This window comes from Macrobrachium nipponense, chromosome 35 (genome assembly GCF_015104395.2).
Source record: "Macrobrachium nipponense isolate FS-2020 chromosome 35, ASM1510439v2, whole genome shotgun sequence".
NCBI lineage: Eukaryota > Metazoa > Arthropoda > Malacostraca > Decapoda > Palaemonidae > Macrobrachium > Macrobrachium nipponense.
Window position 1 is genome coordinate 28,409,730 of NC_061096.1, and position 24,553 is coordinate 28,434,282.

The window sequence follows — 24,553 nt, forward strand, 5'->3', positions numbered from 1 at the left end:
GTGGGGGGTGGGGGGGCCTCCTCAACAAAATTTAGATTATACATAGATTGTCCATGTAAGAATTTATATATTTGAACAAATATATTGATATACATATATTTCTAGACATTTTTATATGAAATTTATTTTAAATATAATTTTTTTCTATTTAAATTTATTTCGGTGTCAATAACCTAGATGTTGTAACGCTAGGTTTAATAGACACAATCAATCATTCAATCCTCTCTCTCTCTCTCTCTCTCTCTCTATCTCTCTCTCTCTCTCTCCTCCTTTTCTTTCTTTTTTTTCCAAAGCCTCATACGTATAATTTTAAAAAAGATCATCGCCATAAAACACGTCAGTTCTGAATTGGAAAGATACGCTCTTTTTCTAAAGCTTCATAAGTGTATTTTTCTAAAAGAACACCTTCATAAAACATGCCAATTGAAAATATACGCGTCTCAAAAAAAAAAAAAAAACAAAAAAAAAAAAAAAAAAAAAAAAAAAAAAACATATATATATATATATATATATTAGAATGTATACATATATATATGATATATATATATATATATATATATATATATATATATATATATATATATATATATATATATATATATAAGGTAAAAGAACAATTACATTCCTATCTAGGATTCCACCATGAAAAAAAAAAAAAGAGGCGGACAAGGAGAAAAGTTAAAGGTTCGACCAGAGTGATTAATCAATTAAGCAACTCCAATTCTTCCCCAGAATTACTATCATTTGCGAGAGCTGCGATACGTGACTTCGAGAGTTTCTGGAACGTATTTCCAGTGGACTCAAATTCGTTTCCGACGAAATAGGTCAAGGATTCATACTTGATATGGAGCCACTGAGCTTTTAATCAATGAAGCTATTTCTAAGAAATCACACCAAGCATCCTATGTCCTATAAAAACTAATATTTATAGCCTTTGTCGAGAATGTACTATAAATATTATTACGTGTGTCTAGCTCCAACCTTCCCTGGAAATTAATATCGCTTGTGTCGAATGGCGACTGAGTGATGAGGACAGATAGATGATGGGTTCGTGAGAGGAAGAGGAAACCAGAACTGTTATACAGTTAGAACACCAAATTCTCCAAGTGACAATGCTACTTGAAATAATTTTATATCTTCTTATATTGCTACTGTAAATCCTCATACCGTTTCTTCTTTTACTCTCAAAATAATATTTTCGTAGGAATAGCTAAACTTTTAATCGTCACCAGAATCAGGCACTAATATAATTCAGCTTTCTTTACGCACATCATCGCTGAGAAAGAACTTGTGCCAAGGAAGTATACTACTAGACGTGAATGAATAACTGTCATAAAACTCAGCGCCCAGCTCGACCGTGAGACTTGATCTAAGCTGGCAGCAAATCGTCTTCTCGCTTAAGCGATTTTTATCTGCTATGGAAGACTAAACCGTATGAAGAATAGAGCAAACGAGAGAGAGAAGCACAGAGAGGATTAAGAATAATGGAACCGGTAGAACAACGGAGAGAGTCAAAGACTGGGATACAGAAACAGACTCATGGACTACGTAAAGAGAGCTGAATTTCAAATCCCTCTGATACACAAACGCAGTTGACACGTTACTGACTTCATTCCCTTATTCATGAAGGTCTTAGAAAACAGTTAAACTCTATAATTATTTACTTTCACTCCCTTCAGTTCTGAAATTTGGAACTGTTACTTTTCTAGTGCATCAGAGGTAAATCGCACCTAAAGAAAGGTGGGTATTATTGCAACGTTATCTGCTGTTTTATCATGTTGCAAAATCCACTTGTTGGTGCTATTAAATAAATAAACAGTTATGAATTTGTACGTGAAAGGTAAAATGATGAAAGGTAAAATGACAGCCAAAAAATAAAACAATGGAAACGTTTCGTTTTAAGTACCGAATGTTTACAGAGCATTGTTTTATCTATATCAATATATATATATATAATATATATATATATATATATATATATATATATATATATATATATATAAATATATATATATGTGTGTGTGTGTGTTGTGTGTGTGTGTAAATATATATATATACGTTTTGTTTGACATCCACATGACAAATGTTACAAAGGACAGATGCAGAAATGTCCATCTAACTCAACAAATCAAAACCGTTTTATTCGCAGAAGCGAAACATGGAAAGAAAACAATGATATTTATTTTTCATACAAACATTCTGTTAACGATCTCCATGACAGGCTGTCCAATATTAGCTGAAAGATAAAATAGATAAAAAAAAGTTGATTGCCTAATATTTTGTAAATTTTGTATCCAAAAACGAAATGCTCTGAACCAGCAGACTAATATTCTTGGGGTCTACTTCCCCTAAGGAGAAAAGGTGTAATTTAATACAAACGAACAAATTAACATACACGCACTATGTAAATATATATATATATATATATATATACTATTTATAGAACATATATATATATATATATATATATATATATTATATATATATATATATATATATATATATATATATATATATATATATATATATAGACATATATATATTATCACTGGATTTTTAAAATAGTATATACAGTGCAGTTTTACACACATTTCATCGATGTATCGAAATTTATTTCATAACGTAGTTAAAATTCATCTGCAACATATAAATATATACAAAACAAAATGAAGAATAAATATCATGCATGGTTTCTCCTTCTGTTGAAATTAACTCCATTATGTATATACAGATACATACGTGCTTGTATGTGTGTAAATGTATGTGCATATATATGTAGTGGTTGATGAAGACGTAACAGACCCAATTACAACAGCAAGAGAAACCGTGCATAGTATGTATGCTTCACTTTCTTTTGCATATATATAAATAAGTTGCAGATGAATTGCAACTTCGATAAGAAATCAATTTCGATACATCGATGTAACGTGTGTGAAACTGCGGCGTATATACCATTTAAATAAAAAATCTAGTAAGAAAAATATTCACAGATGAAAATATTTACAGATGAAAACGGCAAAAGCACTGGGACCTAAAAACGCAAATAAAAACATCCAGAATCGCACTGACATAACTCCGTGTCATTCCCAAGTGATATTAGAATTCTGAGGACGTGGGTCAAATATTTGAGAGATGCAGTCCCTCCCCCTTATCATATATATTGGGAAATTTCCGCTGATGCATGTTTGTGGGCGGGCAATGAGTTCTTTTCCTGACTTGAATTGAGCAGAATATAGAATTTATGAAGAAGGCCAAGCACTGGGACCTATGAGGTCATTCAGCGCTGAAACGGAAACTGACAGTAAAAGGTTTGAAAGGTGTAACAGGAAGTAAACCTCAAGAGCATTTGCACTCTGAATTAATTGTTGGGAGAGGGTTCAGGAAAGTAAGATGGAAGAAAGAGAATATGAAAGGAGGTACAGTAAAATGGAACGAAAGAGGTTGTAGCTAGGGGCCGAAAGCACGCTGCAAAGATCCTTAAGCAATGCCCACAGTACACAGCATGAGATGCACTGATGGCACAACACCCCTAGCGGGCTAGGTCTTTTCTGGCTGTTGGCAATTCGTTGTTTTGATCGCTTTTTCTGTTTGCAGACGAAGCAAAAGGCATTTACGGGGAAAGGATTTATTTGTCCCAATAAATATAAATATTTTTTTAGTGAAAACATAGAACATCGTTGTATCCAGTTTACATCCGGCTGATTAATTAATAAATTCGCTCAGATATATGTGATCGTCGCAATTTCAAAGCGTGTAATAAAATAAATTTCAGCCTTCTATTTTACGACATTGCGCATTTATTAAAAATACTTGATGTGCGATTGTAGCCATCACGAAGTGTAATAGTTTTGAGATTCAAAATGAAGTTCAAGAGAAATATTTGCCATTTTCATACCGGAATATGATCTGTCTCTGTCTCATGGAATCGCCAATTACGGATAGTACCGTGGTTTTAATCAACAGATACATGCTTGTAAAACTATCTTATTTTCCACCTGGTCAGCATTATATCCTAAGGCAACGACCGTGTCCGTGACGTGCAACTTGCTATGGCGTTGTTTAAGTATAACTTTGGCAATAGTTTGAAAAAACTTTTTTTTTTGGCAATAGTTTGAGAAGACTTTTTTGGCAATAGTTTGACACGATTTTTTTTTTTGGCAATAGTTTGACAAGAATTTTTTTTTGGCAATAGTTTAACAAGACTTTTTTGGCAATAGTTTGTCAAGACTTTCTTTTGGCAAAAGATTAACAAGACTTTTTTGTTAATATAAAAGACTTTCACTTTTGCTGAACTATATTGGATCACAAATTTAAACAAACAAGCGGGTTCAATACACCATACTGAATATTGTGATAGCGTATTTTCAATATATATATATATATATATATATATATATAAATATATATATATATATATATATATATAGTACATATATATATATATATAGATATATATATATATATATATATATATATTTCAAAGAGTTCCCTACGAGTACTGTCATATACTTGCCAGTTTGTGATAAAAGACACTTTTTTTTTTTATAATCATTTACATGACACAACAATGCTTGAAAGAGTACTACAGTCGATGGTTGGAGATCAATGCAATTTTACTTTCGATCATTTCATCTAACTCTCTCACTCTGCAACTAAATTCTTTTGGGGTATGATTACTTCCAGTTCACCAAAAACCTTTCCTTTGTTCCTCCATATTTTCACCAGACCAGTTTGCAAAAGTGAAAGGAGGAAAGCAAAATAGAATACCTAGCGGACTAGACCTACCGCACGCGTCAAAGGTAGTACCTACACCACCCACAGCCATAAGACAAAAGGCCAACGGCCACAAAAAAATGCATGAATAAAATGCAACTCTCTCTCTCTCTATCTCTCCTCCCCTTTCTTTGTGTCAGTCTGTCCACAACAAAGGATGCAAAGCTGAAAAAGATATTGGATTCTTTTTGCCGGGATTGAGTAAAAAAATAAATAAATAAATAAAAACGCTTAGTCTAAAATAATGCAAAGCTTATAGGGAAAAACATGTATTTCAGGAGAGTGTTATCTTCAAGGTTTAAAGTCAACAATCAAGAAACCTCAGTTAAGAAACCGCCGAGGTATTTTATACCGAAGCAAGAATTTACTGTGTTAAAGGTAAAAAAAAAAAAAAAAAGGACTGTTTTTCTTTTTGTTAGTACATCGTGTTACCTGTCTAGAAGCATCATTACTACGCATCATTTTAATGAATGAACTCACTTTTCCATTATACGTTTGGAAATCGATATCTTCATAGTATTCTCCAGGCCAGTATTTTTTTTGGAGGGGGGGGGGGGGGGATGAGTGCGACTGCTTTGAGGTTTTCCTCCAGTAACACCTTTCAAACCTCCTTTCCTCTCAATTTTCCCTCCAACGCAGAATGACCTCATAGGTCCCAGCGCTTGGCCTTTAACTTAAATCTCGTATACCTCATTCCTTATCACAGTACTTATTTCATCCATTTTTAGAACTGTAATATACACATCCCCATTCGGTTTAAAAATTGTCATCCTGTATTGGCAGGTTGACAATATATCTTTAACTGCGTTTTTCCTCAAAAAAATACTATCGAGTGATCTATTGTAGCTTTCTGTAACGACCAGTATATTTTAAAGTTCAAGTGTTGGCAATTCGTTTATGTCGAGTACAGCGAAACAAATTTTTTTTTTTCCTTTCATTTTATTACAAAAAAAAATCCTTTCACATTGTTATATAAAATATATTTTATCTATAAAATATAGGTTAAAACTAAGAAAAGTTACTGAACCACCAAATATATATATATATATATATATATATATATATATATATATATATATATATATCTATATATATATATATATATATATATATATATATCTATATATATGCATATAGACATTAAATATATCATTCATATTCATATCCATGAAATGTTTACAAAATAAACCTGTACACTTTTTCTTCAATCTTTCAAAGTTGTCCATTTCTGGTGCATGAGTGAGACTGAAGTCTTGTTATGCGTGAACGCTATACCTTTCAACAAGTTGATTATTGGCTCCCATTTCGATAGTAGATTGACGGAAACATGAATGATCTATTAAAATAAAAATAAAAATGGCGTCCTCCCCTACGTGGCTCTGTCAAAGCATAGGAGCTCTCAGGACGCCATCCTACACCACTAGCCGTGCATACTGGCATTCATCTTTAAAAGGGTACGCTGGAAATCCCGAATTCACTGTTAAAGGAACTGATGCAAAGAATTCGACTCCAAAGCAACAGAGAGACTTTGTGTCCAACGCAAATGTCAGTTCTCGTATTTCCTTTTTTTTTCCTCTGTTCTTATTCCGTTATTTTAATTGTTCAAGGACTGGGTCAATTGACAATAGAATGCATAATTACAAGCTGAGGTCCCGTGTAAGAAAAAAAATGTCCAATACAAAAATCAGTTGACTTATTTTATTTTTTCCCTTATACTGCAATTTCCAGTATTCAAGGACTGAGTTAATTGGCCAGAATACATAATTCGAGCTGAGGACCCCTATAAGGAAAAATGTCCAATACAAAAATCAGTTCACTTATTTCATTTTTATCTTTTTTATTATTATCATCCTGCAATTTCAAGTAGCCCAGGACTGAGTTCATTGACAACAGAATAAGAAAAAGTGTTCAATGCAAATGTCAGTTCACTCATTTCCCTATTATTATTATTATTATTATTATTATTATATTATTATTACATTATTATTATTATTATTATTATTATTATTATTATTATTTTGGAATTTTAAGTATTCAAGGACTGAGTTCATTGGCAACAGAATAAAAAGAAGTGTTCAATGCAATGTGTTCCCTTAGTTCCTTAATTATTATTGTTATTATATTATTATTATTATTATTCTTATTATTATTAATTATTGATTATTATTATTATTATTATTATTATTATCCTGCAATTTTCAGTATTCAAGGACTGGGTTCATTGGCAAGAGAATAAGAAAAAGTGTTCAATGCAAATGTGAGTTCCTTTATTTCCTTATTATTATTATTATTATTATTATTATTATTTATTATTATTATTATTATTATTATTATTATTATTATTATTATTATTATTATTATTATTATCCTGCACTTTTAACTATTCAAGGACTGAGTTCATTGTCAACAGAATGCACAATTACGAGCTGAGTTCTCCCGTGAGGAAAATCAAGGCACCATATTTTGCACAGGACGAGATGCAACCCATCTCAACATACCGCGCGAACCTTCCAGGTGCGAATCGAAAAGCAGCAGCAGCAGAAGCAGCAGCAGCACAGAAGCAGAGAAGCAGAGAGGGCGCGAATGTTTCGCCAGAAATGGAGTAACGGGGTGATGACGGTTTATCTCCCGGCCCACACTGCCAGTGGAAACAATACGAGGGACTCTGCTGTGAACGGCCGCTTCGTTGACGGATATATGGCAAAAATTCCTCTAAAGGCACTGCTAAATTGGCCGCGTTGTAGCGATGGAGAGCGCTATGATTTTAACGAGCCCCCTCTTTCGAGCCAGCAGTTCCACACAAACAGTATTAGGTCTCTCTGATGAATTGCTGAATGACAGGAATTGCCTGTTGTTGCGCTAGTTTATTGCAACAGCGTGTCAACAACTGTGAACGCAGTGAAAAGATGACATCTTATTTGAAAGCAACATGGAAAACGAGCTGTGCCAATACAGGTGCAATTATCAAATGAAACGTCAATTCCAAGAATGCTGTATAACTCGCTTTCTTTATGAAATGTTGACATTAACATTATTTCCACCCTCTCCTAACATTTGTTTCACAGTGCAACCGCTACGGCATATATATCTATATATATATATATATATATATATATATATATATATAATATATATATATATATGTGTGTGTATATCTATAATATATATATATTATATTATAATATTATGATATATAGATAGTGATATATATATATATATTATATATATATATATAGATATATTTCCTACGTATCCTGCACTGGGAAACGTTCATTTTTCTCATTTTAAGATTTCAACCGATATCAATTTCGTGAAGGGAAACAGACGAAAAATATTCATTCATTTCACTCCATAAATATTTACATTGCACAAATCCCCGTCAGTCCCAGATCTCAGACCGCCTCTGGCCTCTCCTAGCCTCGTCCCCATTCTGCTGGTCGCAGCGATTATCTCCAACAAATTACAGGGGATAATAATTATCTTCGCATTGTTGGAACGATGACCCTAAAGTTTTTGAAGACTAAAATGCTGAATGACGGGATTCTGCTGTATTGTCGTCAACAGCAGCAGCAGCTTCCCTAATAAGGAGAGATTTCGAATGGAAAATACCACGTCTCCAGCGGTTCTCTTAAGAGACGCTACGAATTCTCCCTGAATTATTGTTACACATGGTCTCTTCCGCCACATAGTCACTTTCCTTTCCTTACCATTTTGCATTTTTCATTGGTAAGATGAGATACGGGAGATTTGTAATGAATCAATAGCTTGTGTGTGGAACTATATACATACATATATATATATATCTATATATATTATATCTATATATATATATATATATATAGTATATATATATATATATAAACAGAATCAACCGAAGTTTCTTCGGTGCAACAGTTTTCTGTAGATCGTACAATCAAGGCGACAAAATAGATCTATCTTTCGATGGTCTCGGTATAATGCTGTATGAGCCGCAGACACGAAGCTTTAACCACAGCCCGGTGGTGGCCTTGCTTATACCGTTGTCAGACGCACAATTATGGTTAACTTTAACCTTAAATTAAAATAAACAAAACCACTCAGGCTAGAAGGCAGCAATTTGGTACGTTTGATGATTGGAGGGTGGATGAACAACATACCAATTTGCAGCTCTCTAGCCTCAGTAGTTGTTTAAGATCTGAGGGCGGTCAGTGGTCATGGCCACTTGAATACCTCATTCTGTTAATTCTGGATGTGGGTTCGAATACTGCCTGGTTGTCCTAATTACGTCATTTGGTACTTCATTTGGATCTTAGGGTTTGTAACATATATATATATATATATATATATATATATATATATATATATATATATATGTGTGTGTGTGTGTGTGTGTGTGTGCGTGTGTGTGTGTGTGTGTGTGCTGTGCGTGTGTGTGTGTATGTATGTATGTATGTATGTGTATATATGTCTGTGTTCATAGCAAAAATTTCAAACATTTACAGATGGAACAAATATATATAAATATGGAAAGAAACTCTTATTGTGAACAGCGATTCACTTCAGACGCAACCATGATTTAATTGAACATGTGCCGTGAGCATTAAAAACAAAAATGATAATGAGAAAAAAGCAAATTTTCTAACTCTTTGATGTAGTCTCACAGAAAGGACAAATCTTGCATAACTTCAAAAATACCTTAATGATCCATTCCATTTCTCAGCGGGCTGTCTGATGGGATTGAATCCCTTTCATTTTGTGAGGTAAGAAATTCCATTAATCAGATCATATCATTTTGCAAAAATGAAAAATTGCTGACTTCTCCGGGAACATATGATAGAAGAGGAGACAAGCAAAAGGGTTCTTTTCTCATTCCCACTTCTAATCGGCACCTGCACGAATGGAAAGTTTAATCTATTGACCGTCGGGACTTCTGCTTTCCATGTTTTCACTCACTCGGGGAGTAAGCCTACAAATAAACTACTTTGTTGTTGTTGTTGTTCTTGTTGGGAGGATTAGGAAACCCTAAAAATATCTGGAAAAGGTGTTTTGCGTTGAGTTAAAGATACAGGGATTTTAGTTTAGGATATTTATGATTTATTTATCAGAATAAAAATGTAAAAAATAAATAATGTGCATGTTAAACAGTAAGTAAAAAATACTTCTATTAAACTATATCATAACCTATTTATTTTAATTTTCATTGGTGAAACAGGGATCTATTTGACCGTAGATTTTAGAGCAGTAATTTTAGGATAGAATATTTATGATTTATTTATTAGAATGAAAATGTAAAAAATAACTAATGCACATGTTAAACAGTAAATAAAATTATTTCTATTAAAATATTGCATATTTATTTTAATTTTCATTGGCGAAACAGGGATATATTTGACCGTAGATTTTAGCGCTTTTTAATATACATTGAGTTAGGAATATAACGTTTAGAACTTATGCTTGACGGGAAAATCTTGCATGCATCCCGAGCAAGTTGGAGGTCGGATCACGCCTTGTTTTAATCGGTGGGTCTAAGGCTTAGATATCAACGGAGATGATGGTCCATTCAAAGGTGATATCTAAACTTCAACAAAATTTCTGCATAATGTACCAATGTATAGTGGCAGAAGAATACATTAAAATATATTGCTATATCTGTAGTTTATTCTCTAATATCAGCCTTTGTTTCTGAGGCCAGTTAGCTTTTTTACACGATCTTCAACTTTTTTCTTTATCCTTTCATCCGAGTGGAATCTCTCATCAGAATGTTTTTCTCTCCTTCTCTCTCTCTCTCTCTCTCTTCTCTCTCTTTCCTTCTATCTCTCTCTCTCTCTCTCTCTCTCTCTCTCTCTTTCTCTCTCTCTCTCTCTCTCTCTCTCTCTGGGCAGCACAAGTCTTCCTTTCAAGCGAGAGCTTTGAGATGAAACGCCTTTCTCAGTTGGGGGAAAAAGTATTGGGCAAGGGCTCGTTACTCGAAAGCCAGAATCAATACTACTGGTTCTTCCTACGAAAGCCGTGGAGAGTATTAATACATAATCCCTGATTTATTATGCACAATGAAATTCAGTGAGACCCAGCCACTTTTTCTCTCATTTGAAATGAACTTCGTCTTCCAATTTGGAGTACGAAATAGGAAACGTGCAATAAAGATGAGTTTTCGATTGCTCTTCGCTCTCAGTTGCTCTTCTCCAGATCCTCCTCAACGTCTCCTTGAATATGCAAGCACAAGCGCACGCAAGTTGAACTCTCAAGGAGTTATACATGCGACTGTTTGCAGTTGCTTACTCTATATATATATACCTTCGAGGTTTTCTAATATCACTATCAGGGTTGGCAATGATTAAATCAAACTGATTTAATCGAGTGATTAAATCATTGATTTTTTCCTTTAAAAAATCATGATTTTTTTTTAATATTTGAAAGGAAAACAAATTGAAATATATGGTTTGGAGGTTAATAAAAACTTAAGCATAACTGTGCTGCATCTATTTATTTTGATATAAAAAAAATTGCAAGTACATACTTTAGGCCGGAACTGGAAACCTAAAAGATGAATCAATAGTAATTCTGTCATAAAATACATTTTGAGGGAAAAAAAAGGATTGGAAAAACATCTAACAAATAAAAAAACCAAATAAATCAAAATAATCAAATAAATCAGATTTTTTCTTTATTTTTTCAATTACCAACCCTGATCACTATTAATATACAGTTGCTGTATTTTTCCAGGTATCGCACCACGCTTAGGCTTTCAGTCAAATACAGTTTCGATATCTAACACCTGATTCAGCAAAAATTGTATGATACATTTTTCTTAAGTGAGGTTCCCAACTACTTCAGCCGCCTTGCCAGTGATTTTTTACTATCTGCTTGGAATATCATAGAGTACCGATGCGACTATAATTTTTTGCATAACGGTAAAGGAAAGGGAAACGATGACATTTTAGTTTCTCCCACAACAGAAGAGGGTTATAGCATGTCATGATCACTAATGAAAACACCTGTATAAGAGACAAACAACAGCCATATTCTTAATAGTTAAGTAAAGAAGATGTAAAAACCCATATTTGTTAACTCACAGCTACGGAGGTATGAAGGAACGGTCGTCTTGTTTTAAATATAAAAACAAAATTTGAGGAAAGTCAATAAGTATTTATAAACACCAAACTTAAAGAAAATGAGACAGCTAACAATTTTCGAATTAGGTGTCAAAAATAGAACAAATGTGATATTTAGCCCTTTACCCAGGCATAGGATAAAGCCGAAACAAGGCGTGATACGCCCTCCAGCTGACTCGGGGCGCATGCTAAAATCCACAGTCAAACAGAGCGTTGTTTAACCGACGAAAATTAAAATAAATATGCTGTATTTTAACAAGATGAACAACAACATGAACAACATCGATTATAAACAAAGCATCTTCCGGCAAGAAAACAGGCACCTCGAACACTCTCAAGGAGAAATCTTGAAAGGAAGAAGAGTCAAACGCGAACGATCCTCACCCGGTGACGAAAAGATCTCAAAAGAGTTGCAATAAATGTCAGGATATGAGATGGATATTGCCGCTTCTTGCCATATCAACATCATCCTCCTCCTCCTCCTCCTCCTCCTCCTCCTCCTCCTCCTCCTCCTCCTCCTCGGCTGCGCCCGGAGGCAATATGCAACAATAATGGCCAATGGGAGAGTCACAGTGTTTTCGTGGTGTACTCAGCTGAAAGGAAATGGCTCCAACAATGCCAGGCAATAGCCCACAATATCAAAGACAAAGCAGGTGCTGGGACAATTTGCACAGGTGGAAGGTTAGAATTTATATGAATACGAATATATTATATATATATACTATCTATCTATCTATACAGACATATATTATATATATATATATATAGCTATATATATATGTATATATATATCTATATATATATATATATATATAATATATATATATCATGTACATATATATATATATATATATATATATATATATATATATATATATATATATATATATACATATATGTATGTATGTATAGATAGATAGATAGATAGGTAGATAGAAGATAGATAGATAGATTGATAGATAAATAGATAGATAGATAGAAAGATATTATATTATATATATATAATATCGTATTCATATAAATTCTAACCTTCCACCTGTGCAAATTGTCCCAGCACCTGCTTTGTCTTTGATATTGTGGGCTATTGCCTGGCATTGTTGGAGCCATTTCCTTTCAGCTGAGTACACCACGAAAACACTCATGTGCTTTTTCATTTATCTCTTATCCCTCGTAGAAGGGGTAAGTGTATATATCTATATATCTATATATATATATATATATATATATATATATATATATATATATATATATATATATGTATATATATATATATATAGATATATAGATATATATATATATATATATATATATATATATATATATATATATCTATATAATATATATGATATATATATATATATATATATATATATATATATATATATATAATATATATATATATACACTTACATCCTTACGAGAGATAAGAGATAAATGAAAAAGCACATGAGGAAAGAATGGCTGAACTGTTAGGTAAGGCTAAAGACATAAAGGTGGAAGGAGTGGGTAGGGAGTGCAGTCAATTCCACGATGAGATCACTGGAACAGCAGGGAGTCAGTCCTCTTGGTATAGGAGGGAAGGAACAAGGACTCAAGGTGCAGGAAGAAGATAAAAAAAAACCTTTATAAATAAAAAAAAGGTGAATATGGAGAGCGGTTGCATGACAGCATACACTCCTTAAGGAAGCTACTGAACTCCTACACCGACGCCCTTATTAGGAATCATACGCAAGAGCCAGGTGCATTGGGACATCGATAGAGCTTTGGACGTGAATAGGGCATCTGGTCAATATTAATTCTCTAATGCCTTTCTGTGCCTGGGTTCTGCAGTAGTCCGTTTCTAGTTCCAGATACATCATCCTCATATTATGGAAGAAGTAATATGTGTCTGACCTAATGTACATTTCATGGCCTTTTCTAAGAGCAAGACCTACAATATAACAAAACACAGACAAATAAATGAATAAACACACGCATACTCACACACACACACACACACACACACACACACACATAAACAAATATTCCTTTTTTCATAGTCCATCTCAGTCCACCATTTAGCATAAAAAAAACATCGTAAACAAATTGCAAGGCCACTTCTGACGTCGGAGGATACTACACCTCAGCGCGTAATATATTCCTTGGCACGAATCTTTACGCCTAGTTTTTTGTTCAGAGGGCTCTCTCGACGCTCATGAAAATCCAGCCGTCAATATTCATTGCAGAAAGCGAAAGTTTATAATGCTATGAACGTACTAAAACTCCGACGCTCGTCTTTCCAAGATGGTCCGCTGGTAAGGTAGCTATAGTAGAATCACATCAACCGTGTATGTGATGTCTAGGCCAGTCCCTTACGACGCTACTGATTGTCTGTTGACAAGCCAATGACAGGGCTGGAAACTTTCAGTGTGTCTCTCGATGGTTCACATTGGCAAGATGTATTTTCCACCTCTCCTTGGAAAAACGTATCCCCCAGGAGAGGTGGAACATACATCCGGCCTATGTGAACTCTCTCGAGACACTGAGAATTTCCAGTTATGTGATTAGCCTATCGGATGCACGGCTGATGCGAATCTACCATATTCTTTGGAAGCTTGAATTTCAAGCCAATGGCCCCGTGCCCTTCTTCCGTGTGAATAGGTTTCATATACTGAAATTGTGGATGTATAATAAACAAGATTATGACAAATTCACAGATTTTGACAACCCCTTTCGGCATGTTGCTTGCCAGTTTAAGCAACTATGAGAAGACTTAAATACGAAAAATAGAGAGTTACTCTGTAGAATCAACAGTGCTGAAGGCAGCAATAACTTTCAATAAGACATATTCTGAAATAATAATTCATATTAAGATGATTGTTTCATTCATACTTTATATAAAAAATACTGAAGTGAAAATACAGATACATACATAAAAGTTTGTTGTTTGACTTGAAGTGATTTTGTATCTTGACTAGTTTCAAGAACCATTAAAGCCTCCCCGAAAGCGAAGTAACCACGGACAGACAAATAATATAAAGATAAATTCCTTTGTTTAACTTATTGTAACAAAGCGGATTTGGAACCAGGTTTGCCCAATGCCCTAACGATTCAAGTGATTTCATCACAGAATGCAAATGCAGGTGCAATATATACGGTGCTCCTGGAAATAACGGTTTTGTCTTTATTACCTCCCTCAAAGCTGCTTCGCATTCAGCAGAACATGAGATCAAATATGCTGGAAATGATGATGAAACGGTTTGACGGGAGAATATTCGTGTACAAAATTATTCACGTATGAAAAGAAAAAGAGACGTGCTCCAGCACATACGCAATGTTTCAACCGCTCTCTCACTTATTCTCTATCTCTCTTACGGACTCAAAGAGGCACAAACCCTAATCTCTCTCTCTCTCTCTCTCTCTCTCTCTCTCTCTCTCTCTCTCTCTTTAAATTCACGTTCACAGCTATTCTGCGTCTTCAGTAGTTCACACAAAACCCATCTGTCAATTTATATCATTCTCACCCACAGCCTTATGATATATAAGTTTAGCCCATATGTCGGAACTGCTCTCGCGTGTGTCTTTAATCAGAAAGATAGAATTTTGGTTCTGTGTTAGTATAAAAACAAAAATTCGCACTCTGTCAATTTTCCTCTGGAGAAAACTTGGTTTTTTCATTTAGAAAAAACGTTCGGATCGAAGACAATAATGACGTTTTGCGTAATAGCGGGGAAAAGCTAAGTCGTAATGCCGATGATCAAGACCACTTCGGTGAATGTGATAGGCACTTTTCTCCCTGTCAACGAGGAATTAGCGAGGCTACCAGCATACTTGCTTCTATTACGCTTGCCTTAGTTTTATTTGTTCATTCCTCGCTGACTTTCTCACAACAGCGACTGTACCTGGGATTAGCTGGTTTTAGGCTTATTATGCTTAATTCTACTTATAAGATCAAAGTGCTTTTATTTCTTATGATCTGGTTTTAAGCTACTATAATATTATTTACAGATATTTATCGCCCCAGGTTCGTTTTGAAATAAGCGAGCAGAAATATCGAGATACCCCAATAAGGAATTTCTATTCGATACATGTATGTGGTTTCCAGCAAGGATGTGCGATGCTTCCTTTGAATTTCCGCAGGAAGTATAAATATGACTAAGAACCTATTTCGCTTTCATTTTTCACACTAAAGCAACATCTTAATCCACTGTCATTCAGTTTTCAGGAAATTAAAAGTCTAGCATTAAAAGATCTTCATTAATGACACATCGCAAAACTAGAAATTTTCTTCTCCTGTCCCTGTAAATAATGACCATCATATGCTTGGTGTCTTCATCTACAGTTAACGCCGTATTTTGCTACGATTTAAAGATTGGTCAGAGGACATTGAGAATCATAAGCGATACCACATTCTTGCGCTGCCCAAAACGTGACTGTGCTTTCGAAGTGAACTCGATCATTATAGCCCTTGGTAAGGAAAATAAAAATAAACTCTCTGAGCAACTCTGCTTAAAAGATTAAGATCTTAGGCATCAAGAAACATTCAGAAAGGAGGACAACAGTGTCGTCAAAATGCAATGTTTTCTTTTTTTCCGGTTCTCTGAGCCTCATTAGTACACTTTTTTTCTCGGTCTCCTGACCTTCTTTTGAATATCCTTTCATGCAAAGACCGTGCAAGCTTTTTCATATCACAGGCTAATTTTAGAACTCTTGGAAATTATGAGACTCGAGAACGGAACTGTCTTGGTATCGACATTAATTAACAGGAATGTTATTTTTTTTAAGTAATTCCTAATGACTGTGAGACGAAAACTATTCCACCTCCATATTTGAAAGTTAGAATATATTTCATATTAATCCTTCATGGCCGTCTTGATGATTTCACTCTTCCTAATTCAGCTGCTCACGGGAACATTACGTATATTACCCGAATAACTTAATTCAATATACTCAGAAACATTTGCTTTTTAAGGCAATTAATACACCGGGAGACAGAACAAAAGTATTTTTGCTCTCTCCTGCAGGGATCATATGTGCTACGCATTCAGTATCTTGAGCATTCATCAAATATGTCAAGGGGCGAGGAGGATAATCAAAACAGTTCAAAGCATAGGTAAGAGAAGCTGTCAAAATGTAACAGAACTGTCAAACTTCTGATAAACTACCTCCGGAATGGAACTGCGTATTTCCACTCGAGATGTCGAAACATGAGTGGCGTCTTGTGAGTATCAATTTACGCGTTTTGTTTTACTTTCTTGACCATGACTAGTCAATTGCAATTCCATATCTTCATTTGCAATTTATAAGTCTCATGATATAGTAGCTCTTATGCGATGTGAAATCTCAGATGAGACGTATCTCGGTTTTCATTATGCAAATCTGCAGCTACATAAAATACATGGAAGATATGTACTCTTTTGTTGTCCTGATACAGGAATGATATTATTTGCAGGAACAAGGCAAAACATGACGTTAATAAACAAACAGACAGACAAGAGACTTTTTGATAAATAAAGTGTAGGAGGATACTAGCGGTGAAATGAGACAGTCTATCAGCTTTTCATTACATTCAGAAAAAAAAACAGAATCCAGTTGATTTTTGTTAAAACAGCCCAGACCAGAGACCAGGGAAGCGAAGGATCATAATACGCAATTCATCAAGATGGTTTCGTCCTATTCTCCCTGTTATGAGATTTTTTCGTGACTTACAGAATTGCAAACATTTACAGTGTTCCTGTATCACCCCTTCCAATTGGATAAAAGTAACCGAGGATAATCAAGACGTTATTTGTTCAAGAAAACAGTTTGTTTACGAAGGGGAATATTCCTTCAAAACAACCAACGGGAAATGAAAACCGAGGGACGACAGCATATTGACCATCGATAACCAGTAAACAAAGACCTGTAATTTGGAACCGGGCTCAATTAATCTGACTATTATTATACAATAAAGAAAACAAGTGGCGCAATCGCGTTTTCTATACGTCCTCCCTCTTTCATCTCTTGAGTAAACAGCCATCTGAGTACCTTATTGTCCGTGAATTTTAACCCGCAACTATTATTTGACATTTTTTTTATATCTGATTTCAAAATACTGTCTGTCTTACCAAAATTCGACCATCGCAACTCACGTCGTTGGTTCTGCGTAAAATTTCGAGCAAGGTAAAAGATGGAAATGAGTACGTGACTTTGTGAAAAGTATAGAATAGCCTCGTTAATTGGTTCCAGCGTCTCATAGAAAAATCCTCTAATTTCATCCCAGTTTTCAAAAATAGGACGAGGGGGTTGAAAGTCCACACCGAGCAACGACTGACGATTGTCAACAGTAACCCCACATAATTTCCCCCTTTGATTAATGTGCTGTTCATAATAAAACTCATATTAGCTCAAATCTATAGCTATCGAAATTCAGGATACCACTCGTGTGTTTGTTCATCTTGTACTTCTAAAAATACTTATTAATTTCTGTATTCGAGTCGTAAAAACAAACTGAAAACACACTACTCTGCCGTGGTATGAGAATAAATGGGTTCGTTTATAGATATATACTAAGAATGCTATTCTCCTAAATTGTATTTCTGTGTCTTTGTATTTTCCAACTTTTTTCTATTTATTCCTTTTAGACGTTTATCCCTCATACTCATCATCCTCGTCTTACGCAGAATAACATTCTAAGTTCATTTTCTTTTGACGAGACGACTCAAGTTTCTAATTTCTTTATTATCATTATCATTATTATTAGATGAAACCTATTCACGTGGAACAAGCCCACCAATAGGGGCCATTGACTTGAAATTCAACCTTCCAAAGAATCTTGGTCTCTACCTCCCACCGCAGACCCCACACTGCAGCAGTAACTAATCATGATACAAAACCTGAGATTTTTCGCAGCCATCTGATCGGCATGACACGACGCTAGCAACCCTACCAGCGGACCAGTACAAAACTCGAACGAAAATCTATAGATGAATCGCTCTTTTTCTGCCCTTCACCTGATAAACCATAAACAACGTCTTGTCAACGTCACAACAAGCTCAGAGAAAACATCCGGTGTTACGCGGAATGCAGTCATGAATTCCGCACAAACGCCGCATCTGCGACTTACAAGGAGTTACAAGGATTAGGATGTCTCAAAGACTTGTTAGTCCATCCGAGGAGACATCGTGTGTTCACTTATCTGTAGGAGCAGGTTTTACTGTGCATTCACTGTGTCCTAATGATTTTGTCTAGCTTTCTTTTAAACTCTTCCACACTGTTGCTGTTACAACTTCTGATGACAGTATATTCCACGTGCCACATATCTTGTGTGTAAAGAAGTTCCCATTATGGGATGTGTTGTATCTCTTCAGCTCTAACTTCCATCCATTATTTCTTGTATGGCTTTCGTTTAGAGCGATGACTCTCACGTCGTTAAGTATTTTTGCAAGAGGGCTATCCTCGTATATCACTTTTTATCCGGTGAGGAGTAATGCCACGATGAAGTCTATTCTACAGATTCTTACCTTCATATAACTACGCAAGATGCTATCTATGGCTTATATAAAAACCCTAGCTATTCATATATATTTCGAATAGCCGTACCACCATCCACCGATATAAGAAAAATAATTCCGGAATCGCCACATTATTATAATTCCAGAATACAAAAACGTCCAATAATACATTTCTCGGGGATAGGATAATGGACTTGGCTTGGTTTTTTTCCGGGAAATCATTAATTTTGAACTGACGTATTCGGTAAAGCTTACTACGTATATGCCGGTCCCATATTCCGAGTTCTCATTTTTACGGATCAAACCATCCTTATTCTAGGAGCGTATTTTTACGCTGAATAACCAAAAGGCGGACGAAACAGCAAAATCTCATTTGGGAGGCTGTCATACAAAGAACTCAATGAAATACGGTCGTAATCTTGAGCAGTTTCTGCAGGTAATATATATATATATTATATATATATATATATATATATATATATATATATATATATATATATATATATATATATATATATATATATATATAGATAGAGAGAGAGAGAGAGAGAGAGAGAGAGAGAGGAGAGAGAGAGAGAGAGCAGGTAAATTATAGATAGATAGAGCTGGTAATATAGAGAGAGAGCAGGTAATATATATATATATATATATATATATATATATATATATATATATATATATATATATATATATATATATATAGATATATATACATAGAGAGAGAGAGAGAGAGAGAGAGAGAGAGAGAGAGACTGATTTCGAGGGACACGGCAACAGCGGCGGCCAGTAAGAGTCGAAACTAGGCAAAGGGCGCTCGCTAATTGAAGAGGCAGGAAACAGTGCTTAGAAATGTCACAGAACGGAATTCGTGATATTAACACTTCAAAGCCTCCGCCTTCAAAATTAATAACTGAGGATCAGCGTTCCCCCAAGGCCGTCTTTTATTATATATAGTATATAGCAATTGGTATGGTAATTACGAAACTACCATAGGCTGGTAATTTCAATTGCTGACATTCCACAAGCAGAGAGACTTCCTGTGCCTGAAGATATTTGATGTTCGGGAACATCGACGCCAAAAGTCTGTAAACATTTTTGATAATTTTACGAGAATTTCTTCTCGAAAGTCACATTTTTATCAATTTCTGTTACGTATAATTATTCAAGTGTCACGAATTCTTTCATCCACATCATTCCAAATAATTGTCGTGTAAAATCGAATTATTTTTTGTTTGAAAACCACACAATTGTTTTATTTACCGAAATGTACTAAGGCTCCAGGAAAAAATTATGAAAGTCACATTTTTATTAACTTCTACTACGTATAATTATTTTAGTAATTCATTGTTTCACCCAAATCGTTCCAAATAAACGTCCTATAATATCGAAATATTCTTTTTTATTTAAAAACCACCGAATTGTTTAATTTACCGAAATGCACGAAGGGTCCGGGGAAAAAAGATGAAAGCCACATTTTTATTAACTTCTACTACGTACATTATTCTAGTATCATTCCAAATAATGTCCTATGATATCGAAATATATTTTTTATAATATAGAACCCACCGAATTGTTTAATTTTGCGAGAAGCCCGAAAGCCCCCGGGCAAGACAGACGATTTACTCTCTATTAGAACGCCACGCCGGAGGCTATAACGAACATAAACTTGATGCTAATGACCGTAAATAGTTAAATCGCACAAGCGACTAACATTATTTCACTCCCTGGACCTCGTAGTTTTATCATCAAAAGACGAAAATAAACATTATTAATTGTTCTCGCTCAATTATACTTAATGTTGGAAATACACTTTATTTATCATACTGTTTTGTCCCAGCGCATGAGGAGAGAACAGTTTGTTTATCTTAATCTAATCAACTGGCAAAAGGAATTCTGAATTTTGGGAGAAAATAAAACAATATGGCAACTTTTCTCCACACCACTGGCCAGGCCCAGGGAAGAGAAATTACCTCTGCCTCGTTGGGAAGATAATAATGTTAATTCGTGTTAGTTTCAAGTACAGGAAAAAAAAACATTGGAGCGTCCCGTTCTCAGATTAACATTCACGATGACGTAGTAAATGAAAATGCAATTCAAACAGATGTTGGAAAAACATTTTTTTTCTAGAGGGAAGAAAACATTTCTGCTGGCAAGAGGGAAACAGAGAGCACCCACACTGGCTTAAGAAGAGGAAACAAGGTGTATAGTAATTCGGGCTAAAATAATAATAAAGGAAAATTCATTTCATTCCCACCGCTATACAAAATTCAAATCACGTGAAAAACTAAAATGCAAGAGTAGTTAATAAGGAAAAAGTCACTAGAATTTATTCAGTAGGAAATAAATACCACTTTATTGGTTACTAGACTATAAAAACCATTCAGGCTAACTCAATGGAAGATAAAAAATCATGTGTACTGGTTCTTTCAGGGAGCGATCAGTGAAGTGGGAAAATTACGAAAATGGAATTCCAATTTATTCCACAGAAAGAAAGTCAGTCCAGGCTATTTAATAAAAGTAAACACCATTCTCTTTTTGGTTCGTTGTGGGAACAATAATTAACCGTAAGTGACGAAAAACAAGAATATGGTTAAGAACAGTTAATCGATTTGATTGGGTCCATATCCTATAACCGAAAATGTGTACTTTTTTTTTTTTTATAAAATCCACTGGTAATTTATGGATCTCTCTGTCGCCCTTGTGTTTTCTCGAATCTTTTAATCTACCTAAGAGGTTTCTCGTATCTCGAGAAGTCCACTGACACTTCTAATCTCTCTCTCTCTCTCTCTCTCTCTCTCTCTCTCTCTCTCTCATATAAAAGGCCATTCTGGGAAGTTCATTCGAACACGATAACAATAAAGGTCTCTCGGTTTTGCTAAGCAGAAAGAAAAAACTTTTATGGTACTTCGGACTGGAAAAAGAAGCCACATCGATCTATTTTTTCGCGCGGTCCACTGATATACAGTAAATACAACCCCCACAGAATAATGAAAAAGGAAAATCCCTGATACAGAACGCAGCATCTAGTTACTCATGATTGACAGGAAGAGCATTCGTAGATTATATCGGTAAAAAACAAGTGGGTTGGGGCGGGTGGGGGGGGGGGGGGGGGGGGGGGGGGGGGGGGGGGGGGGGGGGGGGGGGGGGGGGGGGGGGGGGGGGGGGGGGGGGGGGGGTGGTGGGGGGGGGGGGGGTGGGTTGGGGCGGGTGGGGGGGGGGGGGCGCAGTTAGCGCATCCCAAATCCCCATTTAAGACATAGCCCCTCCATTTCTTGCTCTTCAGTCTGATTGCTTTTATATAACCCTTCTTGTCATTCTATTCCTTTCTTGTCATAATCATGTAGGCATATTTCTATTGCTTTTAAACGTTCAATAATTTTTTTGTTCCTCATGACATGGATTTATATTCTAAAATTTAGTCATTATTCTGCCAATGCCATGTTATCCTGTACATTATGTATGCAAAAACACAAGCCAAATTTATTATCATGTAAATTATGTATGCAAAATCACATGCCAAATTTTACTATCCTGTACATGATGTAAGCAAAATCACCTGCCAATTTTACTATCATGTTCACGATGTATGCAAAATCACACTCCAAATTTTACTATCCTGTACATGATGTAAGCAAAATCCCATAGCAAATTTACTATCATGTTCATTATGTAAGCAAAATCACATGGCAAATTTACAATCACGCACATGATACAAGGACAATCACAAGACAAATTAATTATCATGTATACGATGTATGCAAAACCCTTCTTTCATTCTCGTTTCTATCGCGCTTCTGAAGGTCCCTCCTGTCCTACAGCTGTTTTCCTTCCTCTGTTTATTATCTTGGAACACTCATCCTAACCTAACCTTCGTCTTCGCGTCACCGATTATCCTTCGTAATCCGTGAACTGCTTCATCAGCCAGTTATCATCATACTTCGCAAACCCATTTTCACGCAAGCAACGATCACATTATCGCTTGCTTGCAATCCTTTTACGACGTCACTAAACCTCCTACTAATACAGTCATTGCCTCCTCCAGGCCTTTCATGCTTGCTTCCACATTAACGTTGGATAATGGCCGTAGAAGTGAATAGCCTGGCAATCCCCCCCACCCCCCCACCCACCTCCACCCCCCAACAATTCAGCTGCCCAGAGTTCTGTTTTCATTTTCTTGAATAAAATCTAAGCACAGACGCTTGAAAACGGTTCTTCATTAAATGGTAAGTAACAATGTCATATAAATACCTACATCAATCATGTATAACTGAATCACGAAAGTTTGGAACGTGATAAATGCATAAGTAATGGTATAAGCCACGAAGGCAAGTGAAACGTTGGAGTAGCTGCAAGATCTTTCGACTAAACGTACTTCACTTAGCAGACGTTGAGTCGAAAGATCTTGCAGCTACTCCAGTGTTTCACTTTCCTTCGTGGCTTATACCTTTATTTACATCAATCATGTTCATCAAAGCGTGAAAAGATAAAAACTATATATATATATATATATATATATATATATATATATATATATATATATATATATATATATTTATACATATGACCGTAACTTATCGGCTGACTGCTATTCTCGTCCGATACTAAAGCTAATATCCTAATAAGAAATGTAATATAGATATTGGACCTTATGCTACAAAGACGGTGTACTATACCATTCTTCTCTCGGCCGGTTTAGTGCCGCCTGTCGTTGGTAAATTCATGGTCAGCTCAATAAATTGCTCGTAAGTGCTGTTTTATGGTAGAGTTTCACAAAGCTTTCTTATATAAACTCTTTTCAGCTTAGCCTTCAGCCTTGTTAGCAGTGAATTACAAAATCTCTCATTTTTGTGGTGCCGTGACTTATTTCAACATGAATTATCGTTCAGGATGTTCGTTTAAAATACAGTATTTTTCTTAATTTATCTCCATTTGTAGAAGGTATACATATCTATTGTTTATTTACTATTAACAAATAAACAGGGAAACCAGAGATAGAGAAAGACACCAAGGTATCCAAGAGACACGAGTGCATAAATAAAACAGAAAAACGAAGAAAAGTCATAGTGATTCATTCTTCAGAATTATAAATCCGAAGAGAGAGGAGATACCCTAAGATCCTACTGTTCTACTGACGTAGAACACAAAAAGGAAACAAGAATTATAGCAGCCTTTTCTTCTTGGGATTTTTGAGGAAATAACAAGGAAATAAAAAAACAC

At 35.1% G+C, this 24,553-nt stretch overlaps 2 protein-coding genes across 3 annotated transcripts in view; one reads left to right on the top strand and one right to left on the bottom strand.

Moving 5' to 3' along the window:
* The window catches only part of LOC135208527 (inactive dipeptidyl peptidase 10-like), a 710,904-nt gene that overhangs the window by 527,205 nt on the left and 159,146 nt on the right, over nt 1-24,553 (bottom strand). The window lies entirely within an intron of this gene.
* Nucleotides 12,294-24,553, top strand: part of LOC135208304 (uncharacterized protein DDB_G0271670-like) — a 52,476-nt gene continuing 40,216 nt past the window's right edge. The window contains exons 1-3 of the mRNA XM_064240406.1: nt 12,294-12,399; nt 13,039-13,043; nt 16,868-16,956. Of these exons, the coding sequence (XP_064096476.1) occupies nt 12,294-12,399; nt 13,039-13,043; nt 16,868-16,956 (200 nt within the window). The remainder of the gene's footprint in view (nt 12,400-13,038; nt 13,044-16,867; nt 16,957-24,553) is intronic.